The 24,225-nt window shown below is 39.9% G+C and overlaps 1 protein-coding gene across 13 annotated transcripts in view; it reads right to left on the bottom strand.

Annotated features, from left to right (window-relative positions):
• The window catches only part of RPGRIP1L (RPGRIP1 like), a 142,080-nt gene that overhangs the window by 116,421 nt on the left and 1,434 nt on the right, over positions 1-24,225 (bottom strand). For 11 of the 13 annotated variants that reach the window (XM_073307593.2, XM_073307597.2, XM_073307598.2 and 8 more), the window contains exons 2-7: positions 21,382-21,509; positions 16,716-16,807; positions 15,771-15,915; positions 11,988-12,286; positions 8,722-8,821; positions 6,440-6,583 (exon numbers count right to left, since the gene is read on the bottom strand). In XM_073307593.2, the coding sequence (XP_073163694.1) occupies positions 6,440-6,583; positions 8,722-8,821; positions 11,988-12,286; positions 15,771-15,915; positions 16,716-16,800 (773 nt within the window). In that variant the 5' untranslated portion in view covers positions 16,801-16,807; positions 21,382-21,509. Of the gene's footprint in view, positions 1-6,439; positions 6,584-8,721; positions 8,822-11,987; positions 12,287-15,770; positions 15,916-16,715; positions 16,808-21,381; positions 21,510-22,493; positions 22,537-24,225 lie in introns of all 13 variants that reach the window. The other 2 variants (XM_073307594.2, XM_073307595.2) reach the window with 2 other exon arrangements.

Here is a 24,225-nt window from a genome sequence, read left to right as displayed (position 1 = left end):
CAAACACATTTGAAATGACAAAACTATATACTGCCTTAAGTCATGTCCATTAGTCCATTAACACTTTTAATAGGCAAAAAGAAAAGGAGTACTTGTGGCACCTCAGTGACTAACAAATTTATTTGAGCATAAGCTTTCATGAGCTACAGCTCACTTAATCGGATGCATGCAGTGGAAAATACAGTCGGGAGATTTATATACACAGAGAACATGAAACAATGGGTGTTACCATACACACTGTAACAAGAGTGATCAGGTAAGGTGAGCTATTACCAGCAGGAGAGCAGGGGGGAAAAAACCTTTTGTAGTTATGATCAAGGTAGGCCATTTCCAGCAGTTGACAAGAACGTGTGAGGAACAGTGTGTGTGTGTGGGGGGGGGGGGGGAAATAAACATGGGGAAATAGTTTTACTGTGTGCAATGACACATCCACTCCCAGTCATTATTCAAGCCTAAGTTAATTGTATCCGGTTTGCAAATTAATTCCAATTCAGCAGTCTCTCGTTGGAGCCTGTTTTTGAAGTTTTTTTTGTTGAAGAATTGCCACTTTTAGGTCTGTAATCGAGTGACCAAAGAGATTGAAGTGTTCTCCGACTGGTTTTTGAATGTTATAATTCTTGACGTCTGAATTGTGTCCATTTATTCTTTTACATAGAGACTGTCCGGTTTGGCCAGTGTACATGGCAGAGGTGCATTGCTGGTACATGATGGCATATATCACGTTGGTAGATGTGCAGGTGAACGAGCCTCTGATAGTGTGGCTGATGTGATTAGGCCCTATGATGGTGTCCCCTGAATAGATATGTGGGCACAGTTGGCAATGGGCTTTGTTGCAAGGATAGATTCCTGGGTTAGTGGTTTTGTTGTGTGGTGTGTGGTTGCTGGTGAGTATTTGCTTCAGGTTGGGGGGCTGTCTGAAAGCAAGGACTGGCCTGTCTCCCAAGATCTGTGAGAGTGATGGGTTGTCCTTCAGGATAGGTTATACATCCTGGATGATGTGTTGGAGAGGTTTTAGTTGGGGGCTGAATGTGATGGCTAGTGGCATTCCGTTATTTTCTTTTTTGGGCCTGTCCTCTAGTAGGTAACTTCTGGGTACTCTTCTGGCTCTGTCAATCTGTTTCTTCACTTCAGCAGGTGGGTACTGTAGTTGTAAGAACGCTTGATAGAGATCTTGTAGGTGTTTGTCTGTCTGAGGGGTTGGAGCAAATGCGGTTGTATCGCATTTGCTCCAACCTCTACAGCAAACAGGGAAAGATTAAGAATGAGCTCTCAAAACTGGATACTCTCATAAAAAGCCAACCTTCCACACAAACTTCCTCGTGGCTGGACTTTACAAAAACTATACAAGCCATTTACAACACACACTTTGCTTCTCTACAAAAGAAAAAGGACACTAAATTATCTAAACTTCTACATGCCACAAGGGGCCACAACAGTGGTTCCCTTAGCCCACCCAGCAATATTGTCAATCTGTCCAACTATACTCTTAGCCCAGCAGAAGAATCTGCCTCTCCTTCTGTCCCTCCACCCCCACAAACAGTTCTGTGGTGACCTAGAATCCTATTTTTGATGTCTCCGACTCAAGGAATATTTCCAACACACCTCTGAACAACATGCTAACCCACAGAGACCTTCCTACCAAGACTACAAAAAAGAAGCATTCTGGGTGGACTCCTCCTGAAGGTCAAAACAACAGACTGGACTTCTACATAGAGCGCTTCTGCCGACGTGCATGGGCTGAAATTGTGGAAAAGCAGCATCACTTGCCCCTTAACCTCAGCCGTGCAGAACACAATGCCATCCACAGCCTCAGAAACAACTCTGACATCATAATCAAAAAGGCTGACAAATGAGGTGCTGTCATCATCATGAATAAGTCGGAATATGAACAAGAGGCTGCTAGGCAGCCCTCCAACACCACTTTCTACAAGCCATTACCCCTCTGTTCCTACTGTGGGTTACCAAAAGAAACTACACCATCTATGTCCACATATCTATTCAGGGGACACCATCATAGGGCCTAAACACATCAACCACACTATCAGAGGCTCGTTCACCTGCACATCTACCAACGTGATATATGCCATCATGTGCCAGCAATGCCCCTCTGCCATGTACACTGGCCAAACCGGACAGTCTACATAAAAGAATAAATGGACACAAATCAGATGTCAAGAATTATAACATTCAAAAACCAGTCGGAGAACACTTCAATCTCTTTGGTCACTCGATTACAGATCTAAAAGTGGCAATTCTTCAACAAAAAAAAACTTCAAAAACAGGCTCCAACGAGAGACTGCTGAATTGGAATTAATTTGCAAACTGGATACAATTAACTTAGGCTTGAATAACGACTGGGAGTGGATGTGTCATTACACAAAGTAAAACTATTTCCCCATCTTTATTCCCCCCCTCTCCCTCCACAGTTCCTCACACATTCTTGTCAACTGCTGGAAATGGCCCACCTTGATCATGAGTACAAAAGCTTTTTTCCTCCCCGCTCTCCTGCTGGTTATAGCTCACCTTACCTGATCACTCTTGTTACAGTGTGTATGGTAACACCCATTGTTTCATGTTCTCTGTGTATATAAATCTCCCGACTGTATTTTCCACTGCATGCATCCGATTAAGTGAGCTGTAGCTCACGAAAGCTTATGCTCAAATAAATTTGTTAGTCTCTAAGGTGCCACAAGTACTCCTTTTCTTTTTGCGGATACAGACTAACACAGCTGCTACTCTGAAACTTTTAATAGAGTTTTTGTTTTGTACCTCTTATTTCTTTTAATGGTGGTCAAATAAAAAAAAAGCAATCATTTACTCTTAAGTATCACATTAGTGTCATTATTAGATGTTTATACAAGAGAAATTAGAACTGTTTCAATTCACATATCAAATTATATATTAACCATTTCAATTTAGAACTATACACATAGAAATCAGGACAACATGCATCTTTGTGTGCACATTTACATTTCTGCTTTTAGTCCAACTCAGTTTTTTCATGTGGAAATAGGGATTTGGATGTGTGCGAAGTTAAATAAATACCTATCCAACAATCAGCAAATCTCTGATCTGCAGACACACGAACAAGCGTGAGCATGAGAAGTCAGGCGTGAGAAGTCAGATGGAAACGTGAGTACAAGTTTATGTTTGCAGTGGGTCTTATTTGGCAAAGTTTTACTCATGTGTAGTTCTACTGAATCCCCAATGCTGTATTAAGTCTACCATGTCTGGTCCTTCTAATCTGGGAATGGAACTGCTACAATGCAAACACTGTAATCAAGAAAATTTAATGTACTATTCTCCTAAATCTGTGTTTTCAATAGGCCTGATCCTGAAGTTCTGTTGCAAAAAAAATGCTATTATATATACAAAATACACTATTTTTCTATACTGAGAGATGAAAGATGAAGGGCATTGTCAAGTATCTGTTTCACAAATGCACTTCTGAGCGGCTTCAAAATATGTTTTTGGAAAATACCAAGAGCAATTAAGTTACTTGAAGGACTAGCTGCTTGCAAAAATGTAATTGTTCAGAATAAAAGCATTTTGGCTTGAGCACTATGTTCTGTAGAAATCATCCAACCATGAAGTAATTATATTCTGTCCATCTCTAAATTAAATACAACCAAACTAAATTAAATTAAATGTTATGTTTAAAAAATGTAACCAGCCTGATATCCTATGTGCCAAGTTTCTCAAAGTAATATGCCCCTATTTAAAAAACAAAACTTCTAATGGAAAATTATAAGAAACACAGTATCTGCAGCTGTACTAGTGAATGCTGCAATAGTCCCCTCAATGCATAGTCTAACCCAGTGGTTCTCAAACTTTTGCACTGGTGACCCCTTTCAGATAGCAAGCCTCTGAGTGCGGCCCCTCTTATAAATTAAAATCACTTTTAATTATATTTAACACCATTATAAATGTTGGAGGCAAAGGGGGGTTTGGGCTGGAGGCTTACAGCTCACGACCCCCATGTAATAACCCCGTGACCCCCCTGAGGGGTCCCGAACCCCAGTTTGAGAACCCCTGGTCTAACCCACTTGGACAGACACTAGTTTATGTTCTGTGTTGTGCCTGTTTTGAAGTGCAGCATAGAAAATCTAAGTGCAGGATGGGGTGGAACTGCGAGGTCAAAGTGGCTTTGAGCCACCTTTGTGATTCTTGGATTTCAGGCTGCTTTGGGCTTGGGGTGGTCCCCAGTACACTTAATTTTTTACTTTTTATATCCATGTGCATGTGATTTCACAGTGAACTCTTTTTTATTTACTGTAGCACCTCCTTTACAAATAGGGAAATTACATACATTATATTGTTTACTTTTTATATTGAATTTGGTTTAAAAACCACAGACACATGGGCTGCAAGGACACAAGAGTTTTGCTAACAAAAGATTATGTGGAACATATGCAAAAATCACATCTGAGTGTTCTAGGGGCCACAACAACAGGAAAAAAACATGATTTTAATAAAAGGGTGTTTTAGTTCCTATTTCATGCCAATTACAGGCTTGGGATGACTAAAAGCTTATGCCAAGTTGATGACAAACCAAACTGGTTGATTAAACAACAACTGCAAGGAATTTCAATTATATTTTCTGTAAACATTATGTGCCATAAATGTCAGGAACTACTAGTATATAGATTTCTAACATTTCAGGGCCAGGTTTTAAATAAGGAATCAGATATCTAGGAAATACTTCCAGAATTTCAAACCTGAGCTTATGCAGACAGGAATGGAAACCTACAAATAACAGTGTTACTGGTACCTGTACAGTCATTTTATTAATGTAAATAACTATAGATTTACAGTACTATTATAGATTGCATATATTTAGAATCTCTAAAGTTAAGGTAAAATATATACATAATACATACAGATTTTTTTCTAAGTGGAAGTATTGCTAATACCCTTTTAAACTATTCACGTTATGTTTTAAAAGAAAGACGTTCTAGACTGAGATCAATTATGATATGCTAAATAATTCAGCATCAACATTTATTAAATATGTAGTGCTACTGATGCGTACAGACACATAAGCCAAGGTTCCTGCCCAGAACGATGTATGGTATAATTAAGGGCCTAATTTGCCAGTATTAAGTCTGCAGAAACTTCCATTGAAGTCAACTGGATTTTCGCCTGCATGAAATAGAATAGTGAGCCCTAAATTAAACTATAATGAAAAGTAGCAATAGATAATGGGTGTGAGTTAAGATTGAGGAGGAAGACACAAGATGACAAAAGGAGAGCAAAGTGCTGTTGAGTGTAGCTGTAACAAGATCAGGCCACTCAATAGACCTGTCCTGTCTAACTCTTAAAAAGATACAGAGCTGGCAGAGAGATTTCTTGCGTCAATTCAGTTCTAAAAGTCAAAATATTAACTTTAAACAAAAAGAGAGATGTAAGTCATTAGGAAAGTCAGGAAGAAGATAAAAAATAAGCACAGAAGTAGAACTGGATGAGAATAAGGGAAATTAGAAACAAAAATGTGGTGAGAAAAAATAATGCAAAGGAGAAAAGAAAATGTTGAGGGTAGAGAATAACAGAACAAAAAAGAAGGACAGATGATGAGGATAAAAGAAGAAAGGGAAAGATAAGAAAAGTGAGGAATTAGGAAAAGTAGAAGGAGAAATATATAGGAATAAAAACAAGAAGAGAAGTCAGGGAAAAAAATGAGAGGTAGCAAAGAGGAGGAAAGAATACAACAGTCTTCAGTTTCTTCCCCTGCATACCTATAGAGGGCATTCTGCTGTATGCATTTAAACATCTGTGCATGTCATCATTTTATTGCATTTAACAGCTTCATGTTCATTTGACTGAGATCATCATATGTGTGAACAGGGCTGGCTCTAAAACAAATGGCTCCCCAGGTAAGGAGCATCTTCGGTGCCCCCTCCCTCCCTTTTAACAAAAGTTTGTTAAACTTTTGAATACCTAATTTTTTATTGCATTTGCAGCCCATTTCACATCTTTGATTCATGATTTGCATGCATGATTTATTCCGGTCATATAAGATGATAAATTACAAAATAGGACTTGTAAAACATTTTACTTCAAGCATTCTATTTTCCCTTTTGTCGCTAACAACAAAAACAGCATTCCAAGCCCAGTGCCTCCCAAGCCCGGCACTCCAGGAGATTGCCTGCCCCTATATCTGGCCTAGTGTGTAAACTTAGGGTCAGGGCCTACCTTCAGCATACTAACTGGCCAGGGTCAGGCAGGACAAGGCTTTACTTGAATGCCTTAGTACTCAGCATTACCACACAAAGAAATAAGCACAACAAACTTCATTTGTTTCTAGAATCATTATCTAAATGTCCTGTACTGTTTTGAGAAATATGGAGGATATATGAATTAGGACATAATTAGCTTCACCCTAATACATATAGAAGGCTTTATGGCTTTGTAATATGGAAGCTTCCATTTTTCAGAATACCTTTGCCCTGTTGCTTTTTGCTCTTTCAGTTGCAGAACGGATTCTTCAAACTCTTTTTCCTTCTTCCTTAGCTGATTCCTTAGCACTTCTCCAGTGTGCTCCAATTCTTCAATCTGTCCCTTTTGTGACTCAATCATGTTTTCCCTGCAAGTTAACAAAGCAGCTTGTGTTTAGAGGTTTTTTATAAGACCTACATGCACACTTAGTTCATGTAGGGGGATGCAAATAGTCCAAAAAAAAATTAGATGATCAAATATTAGCCACATTTTCAATTACAATAGCTAAACCCTTCATAACATCTTTAAAACAGCATATCGTAGATGGCTTAAATTAAGTTAATTTGTTTAGCATAAGCTATTATGTCATATCACATCTGATTTATTTACATGACATATTAAGTGTGTCCTATTCTTAATTTTCTGCTGCCAGAATGTTTGGGGGCAGGAAAACTTCACCTCCAGGCATGAGAAGATTAACAAATCCTCAATGGACTAAAAGAGGGAACTCCATTTTTAAACTTTTATTTTGGGTTATGTGGTGGTGTGCACTGCAATTTAGGCAATCTGCATCAAAATTACTAACTTTTACAAGTAGTGGAATTTATTCTGATGCAGTGATATTTCAGGTGAATTCCACCCAGATCTGGGTTTGCCCTGAAAGATGAGCAGATCAGCACATCATATTAATCAAAAAATGGTATATTGGTAACTTTGAGAATCATCTTAATAGACAAATGACCAGATCTGGAATGTTTCTTGGCAAAGTAACCTCATATTTTTTCCATTGCAATTATAGAGGTAGTATTCAGTGTGGCTACCTTGTATGTCTTTATTAATAGTCTCTTTCACTATACAATTTTTTGTATGTTAGATACAGTTGCTAGCTATTAACTCTAGTAAATATATATGTTGCATCTTGAGAAAACTATGCTTACCATTCACTCCAAGAGGTAAGGTACATTTACTGCATATTTTACTCAGTGAAAATTATTATGTATTGTATTTTGAAATCACCCCTTTAACTGTTCACCAGGGACCAAATTCAGGGGTCATATCAACAGTATTCTAAACTCCTTTAAGTGGGTGGAATTTACACCCAAGGGACAATTTAGTTTATGCCTATATTGAAAATTTAGCCCTTTTGGGTCCTCAAATAAATCTGACTTGGATAAATGTTACTGACAAATGTTTTTTGCCATACGCAAAAAATGGACTTAGGAAAAGCCAGACCTCAGAAAACTAGAATAGGTACTGATAAGTTTTAGGGCAGAAAAATACTATAACAGAGTCCTGTAACTTTAAGTTAGAAATTAACTACTTTTGCTACGTTTCCCCTCCCCACCACACCCTTGGATAACACAGCCCTCAGAGCAGGGATGTGCCAGAGGTTCTCTGTGCTCCAAGTCTAACTTACAATGCATGCCAATTGAATTGAAGAGCAGCTTGGAACCTAGGAAATGCAAAGATGACTCACGGTGTGTCTACAGAGCAACTAGACAACCATGGCTGGCGAGGTGGGAGAGTCCCTGAGCCCGGAATTCTACACAGCAAAGAAACAGCACTGCAGCCCAAGCCCAAGCCTGCTGGCATGGGCCAGTCGCAGGTTTTTCTTTGCTGTGTAGACATATCCTTAAAGCCAGCTTTGCCACCCCCATTCTCTGGGCTGCACCGTCCAAGACGCACAGTACAGAATCTGGCCCACTCGCTTGGACTAGGAATCTTCACAGTTCATCAGTTAAGTAACATCTAAGTTAGGTCACCACTTTGATGGGAGATCTCTAGACTAAAATCCAGGTGCTTCAAGAAGTGTGTTGGTAATAATTTCATAGGTAGCTTTCTTCCTTCTGTCAGTGTTAACCCAATAGCCTAGCATGGGGATAGGGGACACTGTGCTTGCAAGAAGTGCTGGTTTTTGAACGAAACATAAGTTAGAAATTAACTGCTCTGGCCACTAAGAGTCATAAAAAGATTCCAAGGCAAATTTTGCATGAGTAAGGGTGTTAAAACCTGACCAAATTCCAACTAGAGTACATACATTTTACTCTATTAAATTTATCTGCCCAATGCAATTTGATAAGGGATCCTTATACTTTCTATTTCTAAATCTCTCGTGCAGTGTTGCTGATGCCAGTACAATCAATGCCAGATCCTAAGGCCCCATGTTTTGTTGGAGTGGAAGCCCTGTAAGACACTTTGATGGTTGCAAAATGTGTTTTTTCTCACTAATATCACATATACTAATAATTGTATATTATAGAAAATTAAGAAATACAAATATCATACAAATTTCTTATCTCAGCCCTTGCTTCTTCAAGCAAACTATGTCCGTATCTTGGGAGCATGGGTTGGGGGGATCTCAGTTCTACATCCTGAAATCTCATTCCTAGAAATAAAGAAAACAGAGAGGCATATTTCTGACACTGAAGTTCATGAAAAAGATATTTAACATAAGGGAAAAAATCCTTACACAATATAAATATCTGTACTTATTATATAGATATCATAAAGGGTATTTTTATATCAAATACACAACAGAATGCTATGTATAAATTCAGAATACACACCACACAGTTCAGGTATCAAAATTCCAGTATGGACAAAACAGCATGCATGGTTACAGGGAAATGTTATCAATAGGCTTTGATATGGGTTAGAAGGAGGTATTTATTGTAATTTGACAAGCAAAGAACATAAATACCAGCTTCAGTGCAGGAAGACTGAACAGTAATGATAATTTAAAAAATGGTTACTGCCTAGCAACTATTCTTGTTCTCTGATTGGACTAACTCTATGGAGCCATACTGGAGGAGTCATGTACCTAGTTTAGCAGTCACAGGACCATGATTAGTAGTTTGTACCACTGAAAGGCGCTAGCTAGATGTAACCTCCCTGAAGAGCTCTGCTAGGCTAGTTGAACAGACCTCCCAAATCCAACATCTAATCTTATTGCAGCATCAAGAGATTAGTGATTTGCTAATGCGTGAACTGAACTCAATACATCAGCTTTTCAGACTTCAGACAAGAGCACACTGAAGATACATGTCACTGAGGCTGCCGTCCCTCTAGATGAGTGAGTTGTGAGATGTTCAATATACAGGAACACCAACAAGCTCATAAAATGAACTAAATGCACAGTCTTTTAGACATTCCCTAAAAGAAAGGATTTATAAAAGTGCAGACTCCTGTCAGGCCTAACATTCACAAATAAATTCTCATTGTGCTTTCTAGCCTAGACCTACCAAGCTTTCGATAAGAGAGACTTGGCTGGATGAGATCTCGGAACTTGTCCTCAGGTAAGCAAGCAAGCTACATCTTATGTAGAATCTAGGATGGCCCCTCTGAAAGTCAGAACCTGAATTCGGATTGAGATGGTTTCTCCTTGTTTACTCTCAGATAGAGATATTAGGCAATTTCCTGCAGTATGTTTGGGAGACCTTACTGTATTTTTATGTATCATTGAGGGCAAGGGATTGTACAGCATTCCAGGAACTAAGGATAGTGGGAGGTGATTAGGCAAATTCACTTTTAGCCTGAGTTTAAACTGACTCAGAGTCATGTTTCTGATCCAGCAAACGAAAAGAACCTTCCGTTCGGGGGGGAGTGTTAGGGTTAGGGAGAAGAGGCAGGAGGTGAGAAATCCTTAGAGACGGGTTGGAAGGACCTGCCAGAGCCTAAGAGTGAGTTGGAATGACCTCTGGTAAGCCTTATAGCATGGGTGTAGGGTCTTTGTTTTTAATATGTTTTCTCAGTAATGCTTTCAACTTAAAAATAAATGTGCCTGCTTAAAAAGGGCTCTGTGGTAACTTGTAATGTGGGCAATTATGCTGTTTGTAGCCTCTGAGGAGAAAGCAGGGCAAGCCTGCTTAGGCAGTCTGATTTGCTGGGGAACAATGCTGCCTGGAAAAACCACAGTCAGGAGGGAGAGAGACATGGGTTTCTGCCCATGAGAGGTCACAGTTGAGGAGCTGGGAGCCTAGAGTGGGTGTCCTTACTGGACCAGAGATGGGGAATACAGATGCAGTTACCCTGAATTGTGACTTCTCTCACAATATGTGAGCTATCTTGCTGTTTTTATACACCCAGCTGTTGGATGTATGTCTTAAGTAAATTGTGCTTGCCCCTAGGTGACCACTGCTACTCAAATTAGATTCTGTAGACATATGGCCAGCCATGCAACTCCTACAGTAGGGCTCTGCAGAGGCAATAATAATAATAATAATAATAATAATAAGAATACTTTTTTTTTTTGCAATAAAATAAATCTTTGTAAGATTGCCAAGCAGGAGAACAGAATATCACAATCTTTCCACAAAGTGCATGTATGCCAATTTTAGCTGCCATGGTTGTATTTTCTCACCCATAAGACTAAAACGTACAAATGCAAATAAAGCAAAAACTAGGGCTCCTTTCATATCCCAAAATGCTTTACACAGAAAGAAAAAGGAGTTACTGTAGTCAAACTGATAGTGCTACAATTAGATATGCAAATACAGCAGGCAATGCTCACCTCTGCCTTGGAGAACAAAATATTAGCCAAGACACTAGGGTTATCACTTTTTTTCTTTTTTTAAAGACAAGGCAGCAATCTTTAACTGCAACACAGAGAGACATGAAACAAATAGAAAGAATCTCTGCTTAACAATATATCTGAAAGAATTTTGCAAGAATAGGTCTAAGCTACAATAGTTTGCTCTTCCAAGCTGAAGACCATTTATAGTGTGTCATAGAGCATTCCTAGTTTTCTGTCCTTGCACCACATTTAACTACAGTATTGTAGAGGCAGACTAATTGAAATGTCTAATTGTAATTCATGATATCACAAAAGGCTGAAAGAACACAGTTATTAGGTATTAAAAATTTCACACTATATAAACATTAGGAGAGTAAAATGCAAAAGCTTATTACTTTTCATTGCCTGTCTAAAAGTGTCAGAATTACTTTATTTTTGGCAGGTCAAAGTGTCATAGTAACTAATAATCTCAATGTGCTTTCCCAGCTGAATGAATGTTTGCAAGAGTATGGGATATTCTCTTTATGGAGAAACTGAAAATTTGAAAGAAAAAAAAAAAAAAAAAAGGACAAATACGCAATGTACCTGACCATGAGTCTGACACAAAACTCATAGAAGTTAATGGGGAGTCTCCAGCTGATTCAATGGGTTTTGGATCAGGCCCCATGACTATTTTTTACAAGTTATTTGGATAGATACAATAAACTATCCAAACACAAATCCCTTCACAAACTTTCTCCTTATAAAAATGTAACATATATAATTGAACTCTCTTATATAATTTAATTACCTCATATACAAGATTGAAAATGAGTGCCCAATTCTACTCCTCTTGTAGTCAATGGAAAGTCTTGAATGTAAAAACCTGCATTAACGATGATTCTATCTCAACATATAACTTCCAGAATCTACATATGTATAATTATTTTTCAAAGATTTGCAATGTTGTACACGCATGTATCAGAGAGTAGAGCCTAGACCCAATCAGGATATTGTCTATTAAAAAGTTATTAGCACATAATCTCAATTTTAATTATACCTTTCCTTGTGCGCTCTGGGATGGCGACAGCCTCGTTCACTTTTCTGAGACCAGTGTTAATGCGAGATTGAACATAGCTGTATGGAGTGTGCCGATGGCCTTGAACTTGGAGCTGCTGTTTGGTTGAAATGAGTCTCTTGCGGATGCCTTCATTTTGTTTCTCAAGCTCACAAACTTTCTCTTGCAGCTGCTCAATCATTTCTTCAAGCTCCACATCCTGGCCCAACCGCTTGGGGCCACCACCAATCTGCTCAGATCTTTTCTTGTCATTAACAAGCCGAATTAACTTGGTGGCCATTCTGTGGAAATAATAAAAAGATGAAAAAGAATGTGAAAAGTCAGCATAAAAACCATTGTGTTGAAAAGAACATAATCACTGTGAAGTCTTCAGCGTAAAACCTGAATAATAAATTGCAGGTTTTGATACAACTATTACTGCCTGTGAAGAAACCTTTGAAGATAATTGAAACCACTGGGCAGCAATCTGCTTTATAGCACTGACAAATAACAGTTTCCTAAGGCTTATCATTTAAGGTTAGTAAAGAGAGGACACATATTTAGTCCATATGCTCCTTAAATATAATTTTTAATGCATGACCTTATAGAGGAACTCTGCATTCTGTTAAGTACAGATACAGATTGGGGATGTGGTGGGGCAATGTATAAAAACTACAGTTCCACAAAACATTAAACTATTGAACACATGCTAATAATATGCAGCATTTCAGTGATGTATTGTTTCAACTTTCACTGTAGTATTTTAAACCACATTTCAGTTCTAAAAATGCTAAAGAGTGTAGGTGAGCATGCCTAGAAAGCTCCTCAGGAGAAAGAATCTTAATAGTTCATGTTGCCATGGTAAATTTTATATTCAGCATGTAGTACCAGTGTGCTAAGAGAAGTAATGATTAGCTGTGGGATATAATTAGATGCAGGAAGTGTGGTTTTCATCTGTCTTTAAAAGGATAAAAATTTTGCTTTTGGCATCTCAAGAGTTGTACCTTTGATTTCTTTTAGTTTTGATAAACATTGGTAAGCCAGAACAAAAGACAGAGAGGGCACATGGGAGTGATGTAATATGCAAGAACATAAAACATGCCCAGCAGTGAATACAAAAAACTTGGCATAGAAAGAAAGAAAAGGTGGCTTTGATGAGGGAGACAAGTTCAAGACTTTACAAAATTGGTCGCACATCTTTAAGAGCTGTATCTAGTTTATGGGGAATCTATTTTTGCAGAGGCCCAGACAGGAGATGGAAAACAAAGACACACTTCATTTGTTTAAAGGAGTTTGTTTTACTTAAGAATGGGTACAGACAGAAGCTTTTACTTAAAAGAACAAAAGTGAAACAACAAAAAATAATTCAGAATAGCTTTGGGATGTCACAGAACTGCCTGCAAGCAATTTTCTGATATATATATATTTCTACTGCATATTCAATCCATGCTTCTAGCTACAAGGACTCCAGCATTGGGAAGAAATTTGCAGCTGAATTGGTTAAGACTTCTTCCTCACACACAACAGAGACAATGTACCGAGGGTTTGATTTTTTATTTAAAATATCATTTAGTGCATCCACTGCATTATGACCCAGGTGGCCAATTACGGGCACACTGCGTGAGTTTAGGCAGTCCACAGTGCTTCTGTCATTGGTCTGAAACATAGAAAATTCCACACAAAAGGACATGTGATCCATCTGATCAAGTACCTGGCAGCAGTCATTACTGGGTGCTTCAGGGAAAGCTACAATGCAAATATGTAAAATAATGACCTGTACAGACTGAGCTAGATAGATCCTTTTTCATTCTGTCCCATACTACAAAAACAATAAAACACTTAAAGAGCTTAAAAGGTGGCATATTTAGATCTGATTAAAGATTTTTAAGATATTGAACAGCTACTCCTCCGTAGATATGAGGAAAACAGTTGAGAATGCGCCACTTTTAAAAGGATAAGTAAAGATGGAAAGACTTCAGGGAGGGTGAGGTAGGATAGAGAGCTGAACTGCTACATGTGGACTATCCAAAATGTGGGATGAAGTCTCCAGTCCCTGCTTGTGCCTCTACAACCTCTTTTTTCAACCTCGTGGATGTCTTTAGGATTTTTGTCCCCACACAACAACATAATGAAAGCCCCAATGGAGATGGGCTCCAAGATGTGCATGGCAGATGGGTACACCAATGCACAGATTCACAAAACCTCCTCCACCACACAGCTGCACTACATCCCATAGCGAAGAATGCAGGATTCACCCCAAACTGAGGGAGTGTGGACGGGTTACAATCTTCTATGTCATAAAAGTACTTTGTACATACAAACTAGACATAATTGACAGTATGCAAGAGGTGGTTTCTGTAAATCGGAGATTCCTAAATTGTGATCATTGGAACACCAGCAGCCCATGGTTGATCACACTGTGCTAGCTCTGCTCCTGGCTCCCAGCTGCTAAACTGAATTAAGAGAAGCTAAAAATCCACAAATGCTTTTCTAACAGTTTTACAGGTATCCAATTTCTGTAGTGGTCAAAAGATATATGTTTACAAATGAGAGGGGAAGTGATCTGTGCAATGACAAGCGAGAGGACAGGTGGTCCAAAAAACAATTTCTCTGTTAAGGTGTGGTCCACACTATAAAAATGTTTGAGAAACTCTGCTAGAGGATACATACCTAAACAGATGAGATCATCCATATCATCGTATGCAAATACAACTATATGAGAGCATGAAATGTCAGAAAAAAAATCTGAGTCATCTCGCTTCAAACAGAATCCAGAGTAGCTCCAATAGAGAAGATACTTGTTAAATGGGACTGAGAAATGGATGAGATGTTTTCATGAGCAAAATTCCATGTTTTAAAGTAACATGGAGCAAAGCACTTTAAACAAGGGAATATTGCAATACATTTTTATTTTTCTACTGAATATATCTGTTTAAAAGTACATGTTCAAAATGGAGGGTATGAGACAATTGTTTTCTCATAGCACAAATTAGCAATGTTATATAAAGTTTTTATATACACAAACACATACACTCCCACCCATCTCATACTTCTCCATTTGCTCTTTATTTAAGCCCTTTCGAGGCCTAATTCATTTACTTTTCTTCAGTCTATATCTTTCCTCTCTTCCTCCTACATTTTCTTCTCTCGCCTTGCATTTTCACATGTAAATAGCCTATTGCTCAATATTTATCTAGAAATCTATAAAACCCCCATCACTACAACATGTGGCACCAAATCTTTACTCCTTTCTATTCCTCTTGACCCTTCCCCCCGAACCAAACCTAGTACTTCTTAACTATGAAAAGATTTTTTAAAGGCAGCATGCACTGTCTCCTCCTCACTCTCTCCCCTTATCTTGAAAATGTTGATCCTTTTTCTTTTCTCCTTTCCACTCCTCCCTGCTCCTCCTTTTTGGTTTCCTCCATCTCTATTTCCTCAGAATTGAAGGATCTACAGGCCTACCATGCTTATGTCAGTAGGAGAGCAGTTCACGCCTGGGACCTGAAAAGGTAGTACTAGGACTCCTCCTATTTCAGGTGTCATGATCGGTCTCTGAGTAGAAATCAGCTCAGTGGAGTAAGATCAGAGAGGGGAATGTACATAACACAACATTGTGCTGCCAGATTTTCTGTGGGCCGTTTTAGGAGTACTAAGGATTTCACAGACCACTCTGAAAGGCTTTCTTACTCCTGTTTACACTATTTTGATTTGTTGATGATTAAGGTTTACAAGAACATATTCTCCAAATTTGATTTTGGTTTAAAAAAATAAGAAGATTCAAACCTTTTAATTTTATCTTCTTGCTTATGTGCATGCTGCTTAAGTAAGATGTTTTCATCATGCAAACGCAGGAAACGGTCTTCTAGCTCCTCACGACTAATCCGTGAGACAGCTTGCCGAGCTTTCACATTCTGTACAGCTGATGATTCTAACAAGCAGAAACAAAATCACAGCAAATTACTTTCACGATTCCCAAAGGAATATCATCATTTTGAAACCTAGCCAGTTTTAAAAAATGAGTTTAATGTAGTTTCATGTTCAACACCTGGCCAAGTCTGTCTGCCAATTGATGATCATAAACTCATATTTTCTAATCTTTTTAATGCTTTCCAATCCTCTGGATAGAATACCCATACAAATGACATGGCAAACTGGGTAGCTAATAGATGATAGAGGGGAAATAGCTTAACTGATTCACAGCACTTTATGTGTAAACACATAACAATCTAAGAAGTAAGCTGTCCATTTTTATAGATTGGACAGAGTCCCTTTTTAAAAGCAAAGTAAATTTATTCACACCAAACTATAAAAACATTAACTGATAAAGTCCAGGAAATTCACTCTAATTTATGAAATAAGCCTCAACACAGTAGATGACAGTACATAAAATGGATCTGATTCTAAGAGGAGCAGAGCACCTCCTCAGAGATGCTGAGTGCCTTCTGCTCCCATGTTCAATGGGACAGCTTCTGCTCGCACTAACATCAGTTGATAAACTGGATATGGCTCGATGGACTTGCAGATCCTCAGCACCGTGTAGGCCTGAGCTCAATATAAGTAGTACTATGAACTCTGAATTATCTTACATCTTTGTGAATTTAACCCAGACTCTGAATATTATCTGAACTTAATTTTCATAAGTGTGAATATAAGAAACATTTTTAAAAGGAAGCCAACAAAGTCACTGATCAAAGTCTGTCACAGTAATAAACAACAGCTGGTACAAACCTTGTAATCCTCCAATTCCAGCTAGATTTAGACCTACATCTCTCACAGGCAGGTCTCCTGCAGTTTCATCAGCTGGAGCAGACATGGTTTATCTGTGGATAACAAAATTCATATGAAATCCTTTTCCATCTGTAACTTAAACTGTGAGACTAGAATGAACCATAATTACATCATATAAAATTAATAAGAAAAAGGTAATGACAAATTCACTATAATGACAGACTCATTATAGTAAGACCTCCTGCCCCAAATGTATAACTCAGGGGTAAAGGTGAAAGTAAGCTGGCACGGTACGGCACGGCATACTGGCAAGAGTCAATAAACCGTGCTGGACCTGACCAGCTTCCCCAGGCCGGCGATTTAAAGGGTCCAGGGCTCCCTGCAGCAGCCGGAGCCCTGGGCCCTTTAAATCGCTGCCCAAGCCCCACTGCTGGAGCCCTGGGGTAGCAGCAGCGGCAGTACTCTGGCGGTGATTTAAAGGGCCAGGGTACTTAAAGTCCCCACCTCTTCTGGTTGAGGCTACACCCCCTGCTCAGGACTCCGGCGTACTGGTAAGTCCTTTAAGTTACTTTCACCCTTGCTAAGGGAACATTAAAAACTTTCAATTTTAACATTATGCCAATTTGAATCATAGTATACCATACATACTCCTTTCTACAGTACAGCTCCTATAATCTATTTTAAGAAGGGCTGTAGATTAAACTTTTTTTTTTCCAGGGTCTGATACAAAGCACAATGAAATCAATGGAAAGACTTTAATCGACCTGGTCCAAAGCTCATTGATTTCTACTGTTTATAGCAGGAAACTTAAGACATCATCAGGTGGAGCATTCTGCTGTGTTCCCCACTGTGAATGGCCTAAGAGAAATGGAGGGTGTTCCTGCTTATATTGCCTTTCCAGGCCTCATTACTTCTCATTCAGTTTTCCTCAAGTGATCTCAAATATTTGCATATTAAGGATCACTTCTTAAAACAGAGGCTTTTATGGACACCTCACCTCCTAAACCTGATCTTGCATCTTCTATGATGCAAACGGAATGCTTAGACACATGAAGGAATAATACTAGAACATATTAAAGAGAGAAAGTAATACATTTGTTTTAGAGTAATGGGTGCAGCTGTTTGGTTACAGTCCCCATGTGTTTATTTCCTTGAATAACATTGTCGGCAGAGCCACACTGCTCTAACTCCTCCAGGTTATTTTGCAGTTTGGTTCTATTTTTCTGTGGGTTTACATCCTCTCCAGTTTTGGTGCTGTCCACAAATTTGACCAAAGCAGAATTAACATAGAAGAAAGACATGAAGCCTTGTGCAGGGGTCAGTGTTTCCCATTTGCATACCCCCATAGTAGGTTTTCTGAAAATGAATAGTGAGTCCAGAAATGCCTTGGGAAGTTTAGAGTAACAGCCGTGTTAGTCTGTATTCGCAAAAAGAAAAGGAGTACTTGTGACACCTTAGAAACTAACCAATTTATTTCAGCATAAGCTTTCGTGAGCTATAGCTCACTTCATCGGATGCATACTGTGGAAACTGTAGAAGATCTTTTTATACACACAAAGCATGAAAAAATACCTCCCCCCACCCCACTCTCCTGCTGGTAATAGCTTATCTAAAGTGACCACTCTCCTTACAATGTGCATGATAATCAAGGTGGGCCATTTCCAGCACAAATCCTGGGTTTAACAAGAACATCGGGGGGGGGGGAGGGGTGAGGCGGTAGGAAAAAAACAAGGGGAAATAGGTTACCTTGCATAATGACTTAGCCACTCCCAGTCTCTATTCAAGCCTAAGTTAATTGTATCCAATTTGCAAATGAATTCCAACTCAACAGTTTCTCGCTGGAGTCTGGATTTGAAGTTTTTTTGTTGTAATATTGCAACTTTCATGTCTTTAATCGCGTGACCAGAGAGATTGAAGTGTTCTCCGACTAGTTTATGAATGTTATAATTCTTGATATCTGATTTGTGTCCATTTATTCTTTTACGTAGAGACTGTCCAGTTTGACCAATGTACATGGCAGAGGGGCATTGCTGGCACATGATGGCATATATCACATTGGTGGATGTGCAGGTGAACGAGCCTCTGATAGTGTGGCTGATGTTATTAGGCCCTATGATGGTGTCCCCTGAATAGATATGTGGGCACAGTTGGCAATGGGCTTTGTTGCAAGGATAGGTTCCTGGGTTAGTGGTTCTGTTGTGTGGTATGTGGTTGCTGGTGAGTATTTGCTTCAGGTTGGGGGGCTGTCTGTAGGCAAGGACTGGCCTGTCTCCCAAGATTTGTGAGCGTGTTGGGTCATCCTTCAGGATAGGTTGTAGATCCTTAATAATGCATTGGAGGGGTTTTAGTTGGGGGCTGAAGGTGACGGCTAGTGGCGTTCTGTTATTTTCTTTGTTAGGCCTGTCCTGTAGTAGGTGACTTCTGGGAACTCTTCTGGCTCTATCAATCTGTTTCTTCACTTCCGCAGATGGGTACTGTAGTTGTAAGAATGCTTGATAGAGATCTTGTAGGTGTTTGTCTCTGTCTGAGGGGTTGGAGCAAATGCGGTTGTATCGCAGAGCTTGGCTGTAGACAATGGATCGTGTGGTGTGGTCAGGATGAAAGCTGGAGGCATGTAGGTAGGAATAGCGGTCAGTAGGTTTCCGGTATAGGGTGGTGTTTATGTGACCATTGTTTATTAGCACTGTAGTGTCCAGGAAGTGGATCTCTTGTGTGGACTGGACCAGGCTGAGGTTGATGGTGGGATGGAAATTGTTGAAATCATGGTGGAATTCCTCAAGGGCTTCTTTTCCATGGGTCCAGATGACGAAGATGTCATCAATATAGCGCAAGTAGAGTAAGGGTAAGGACAAAGTCACAAAGTTCATCCACCAGGTTAGCTGTGACATTATCGGGGATAGTGTTCTTGACGGCTTGTAGTCCATCTTTGTCCTTACCCATAACTATTTTACATTTGGGGACAATGTATACCTTCAGATCAGCGGCACTGCTATGGGTACTGCATGGCCCCACAGTATGCCAACATTTTTATGGCTGACTTAGAACAACGCTTCCTCAGCTCTCGTCCCCTAACGCCCCTACTCTACTTGCGCTATATTGATGACATCATCATCTGGACCCATGGAAAAGAAGCTCTTGAGGAATTCCACCATGATTTCAACAATTTCCATCCCATGATCAACCTCAGCCCACCTCGATTATCATGCACATTGTAAGGAGAGTGATCACTTTAGATAAGCTATTACCAGCAGGAGAGTGGGGTGGGGGGAGGTATTTTTTCATGCTTTGTGTGTATAAAAAGATCTTCTACAGTTTCCACAGTATGCATCCGATGAAGTGAGCTGTAGCTCACGAAAGCTTATGCTCAAATAAATTGGTTAGTCTCTAAGGGGCCACAAGTACTCCTTTTCTTTTTGGGAAGTTTAGAGACTGAGCTAGAATTAGCAGCAAGTATCACTGCTTGAAGATTGACATCACTTTGAAAAGAGTAACTACATGATCTGGAAGCATTCTGAGAACGATTTGTCCATTTTACCCCAAAGCTGTGCTTTTCTTCTGAAAAGCAAGTAACTTTCTCCAAAGCAAACATCAATGCTGTTATCTTCTGCCCTGAAATACTGGTGCATGTTTGTTTTAACATACCACTCTTGCAAGAAGTGCACTGATGTCTTTAATGACCATTAGTATCCGTCATCTTTCTTCTGAAACATGACACCAAAAGAGCAATTCCCCATAGAAACATGTCAGGATTATTTGTTGAATACTAACTCAAGGCCTAATCATAAACTGCTTGCTCAAACAAAACTCTCATTTAAGTCAATGGGAGTTTTGCCTCTGTAATCAGATTGTCCTGACATCACTTCAAAAATGCATGGGTTTTTCCCAGAAGTCTCCAAATTACATAACTGGAAGGCATCAACTTAACTGATCAAATCTGATGCGAGTGTATCACAATCTTCAGGTTTCAGAGTAACAGCCGTGTTAGTCTGTCTTCGCAAAAAGAAAAGGAGTACTTGTGGCACCCTAGAGACTAACCAATTTATTTGAGCATGAGCTTTCGTGAGCTACAGCTCACTTCATCAGATCACAATCTTATCACAATCTTGTTACAAAAAAGCAATTGTACTCATAGTTTAGAGATGTAGTTCTAGAGAGAGCTTCTCCAGTTGGCATAGCTACTACCTCTCATGGAGGTGGCTTAACTACATCTCCCATCAACATAGTAGCGTCTTCAATGAAGTGCTACAGAGGCACAGCTGCACCACTGTGGTGTTGTAACATCTCAGAACAGGATGAATGAAGACTTTGTTTTCCCTGAACAACAAGGGAGAAAAACAAATTCCATGTGTAATGTGCCATCAAGCTCTTTATGTTTTAAGAGAATGGTTTGGCATTTAGATAACTAATTGCTGGTGTTTCAAGTTCATTCAGTGTCTCGTTATTTGTTTGTTTTCCAAACAGACAGAGAATTCCTTTGTAAGAGTGGTCTGTTTGAATGAATGATAAAGACAAGGCTGTTGATTTTTTGTGTAAGCAATTACATTTTTCTCTTTCTTTTCTTTAATTTATTTTCTTTTGTTATTTCACCCATCTCCTAAGTAGCTAAAATGGTTAACCAAAAGACTGCTAAGATTTGCTTGTCTACAGGGCCTGAAAAGAAACACACCTGTGGTTTGTTTTAAGCGTAGACCTTCCCTTCCCTAGGACTGATCAATAGGAAGATACACACACCCTCTTCCATTGTATCCTGAACCCCATCAACTCTGACTGTTTTTTGTCTCCAGAATAGGTTACCTGAAAAGGATAATGGTTACTTGATTATTACTCAGTTCCTGTTCTTGGAAATGAAGCACAAACCTTTACAATTGGAAGAAGGAAATTAGAAATATTGTGATTAACCAACATAATTTTGGGGCCTTAGCATAAAATCATGAAGTTTCCAGAGTGCTACTTATACTGCAGAAAATGGTAGCTTTGTAATCTGTAGCACTGAGTTTACGGAATTGTTTTAGCACAATTTGTATTTGACAAACATTACAAAGAAATTTACATACAGATTTACAATTTGCACACAAGGATAAAAATTGCCAAAAATGACTGCTTAAAGCTAAACACCTAAATACCTGTTCATGGCCCAGTTCTGCAAGTGGACTCTTGATGCGCATGAGCCCATCAACTTGGATATGGTTCATACGGGCAGATAGGGTTACTCCTAAACTGCCATTAGGTACCTAATTAGTAACCTAATTTTCAGCAATGCTAAAAGGTGCAGTTTTTATTGAAGTCAACAGGAGCCATACATGCTCAGTACCTCTGAAAATTAGGATACTTATTTAGCTAAGTAAGGATTTAAATGCTTAACTTTAGGTACTTCCATTTGAAAATACTGGCCATTTTTAGCATAATTTAGGGGAAAACAAACAAACACATATCTCTGAGCCACAAATTTGTAAATTCCTTACAAATACTCTGTATTCTTCTTCTAGCCATACATCAGAGAGAACTGATGCAATTTATCTTTTTCCCCCAAGAAACGGTGCCTATTGGGAGATGGCATTAAAAACAGTCTCACATTCTTTTTTAGGAGGGAGCATAGACACATGGTCCAATATTCTTTCATACTTTTTTAGATGTTACAAAGTTGGAGTGTTTTGTTTGTTTTTCACCATCTCAGTGCATTGGCACATTCTGCAATAATTGGTAAGAAATGCACTTGGGTCCTCTAATTGCTAATGCTATACAAATAAACAACAAGCACATACTTATATAGGGGTTTACCTTCAAAATACTTTGCAAACATTCACTACATTTTGCAGCCACCCTGTATGAGGTAAGTGGGTAAATATCATTGTCACGATGTTAGGAATCTGGGAACTGACACAGAAGCGGTTTCTAGCCTTCTCTCCCTGTTTGCAGTTCTACTGGCGATATCAATGGCAGGAGCACCAGAGTAGACAGGCTATCTGGCCACTGTTAGAGGGCTTTCCCTTCACTCCCTCCCCTGGTTCTTGTCATGCAGACAGAAAGCAGAAGACCAGAAGTCCAACGTGTAGGCAATGCAATGTTTATTGGAGTTAGTTCCAAGTAAGCATAACCAGAGCTCTACACGCTGGTAGAGTCTGTTTCCCAGTGTTCTGTTCCAAGCTCTGATGCCATAGAGCGTTTCCACCGTTCCCTCTTCCCAGATCTGATGTGACAGCGCCTTGTGTGTGTCCCCGTTCCTCATTTCCCCCCTCCGCATGCCCATTTCCCACCTCCTCCTTCTTAGCAGGCCCAAATATACCTGCAATGGACACCCTTGGCCCCACCCCTTACAACTTATGGTCATGTTCCATTTTGGAGGATTGTGAGTCTAGGGTCTTCATCCCACCTGTTTTGTATCTCATGGGAGGGGTGAGGTTGTGCTATGTTCAGGACAGGCATGTCTTTGGCCTTTTAGTGTTTTATACCTTCCCCCCCATCCCCTCCTGACTGGTTGCTTGACCTTGCCTTGACAGAAGAGGCAGCCTTCCAGCGTATGCTCATATATTACATTCCTACCATAACCTGTAACACTTTAGCTCGATCCCTTATCTTTTCTCATTGTACTAAAAGACCCATCTGGTTGTGGGAAATGCAACGCACAGTGTCTTTGTTCACTGTTCTTCATACATATTAGTATAAAATATAAAAGTATCAAAAAATCAAACCCAAAATTCTATCTCAGCATATAGGCTTGTTCGTTAGCCTAACAGCCATCAGTGTAACCTTGGGAGGCCTAGACTAAGCCAGTCTGGGTGGGCCACTGTTTGAAACTCTGGGAGACACTAGCACCTTTCCTACACTTGGACTCCCACCTGTGTAGCTGCACCAGTGCTAGCAAAAATGGGTAACCTTCAGGGAAAACATACTGGTATATGTATGCAAGGTGACAGCCTGTGCGTACCTTAAAGTTACACTCTCCCCTCAGGCAGAGGAGTGCAATTCCCATTAAGCCCAGTGTTATCTATGTATCTGTGGGAAGCATCTGGTCCTTAGCCTGGAGCAGGACTGAGACTAGCCCTTGGAGTAGCCAACCACACTCCTGTGCTCTAATCTCTGGGAGCAAGGCACCCTGGCAGAGGATGGTGTCTCATGGGCCTACACGTGATCTGGGGACCGGGACCTGCCCCAAGGAAAAGGGGCACCAGCCTGCATAGAGCAGGACTGGTGGCAGCCCCATGACCTTAAAAAAACACCCCTCGCCCAGGGCAGACCACGGCTAGACAAAAAACCAAGTACGGCTCCGTCACAGGAGTCAGCAACATGTCCATACACAACCACAAGTGTCCACGGTAAAAATTTTGAAGTCTGTGGGGGGCGCTCATGGACAAGTGGCAGAAGCCATGGCACACTACCTCCGTCCCCCCCTTCCCCGAGTGCTGACTTCATGGCCCTCCCAGCCCACTGGCTGGGAACCACAGCCAATGTGAGCTGTGGAGAGTGGTGCCTGTAGAGCTGCCTGGCCGCACCTCTGCCAGCAAGGACAGGG

The sequence above is a fragment of the Lepidochelys kempii genome, chromosome 12, assembly GCF_965140285.1.
Source record: "Lepidochelys kempii isolate rLepKem1 chromosome 12, rLepKem1.hap1, whole genome shotgun sequence".
Classification (NCBI taxonomy): domain Eukaryota; kingdom Metazoa; phylum Chordata; order Testudines; family Cheloniidae; genus Lepidochelys; species Lepidochelys kempii.
The sequence above is the reverse complement of the archived record's forward strand: the minus strand, read 5'-3'. Positions and strand labels throughout refer to the sequence as shown.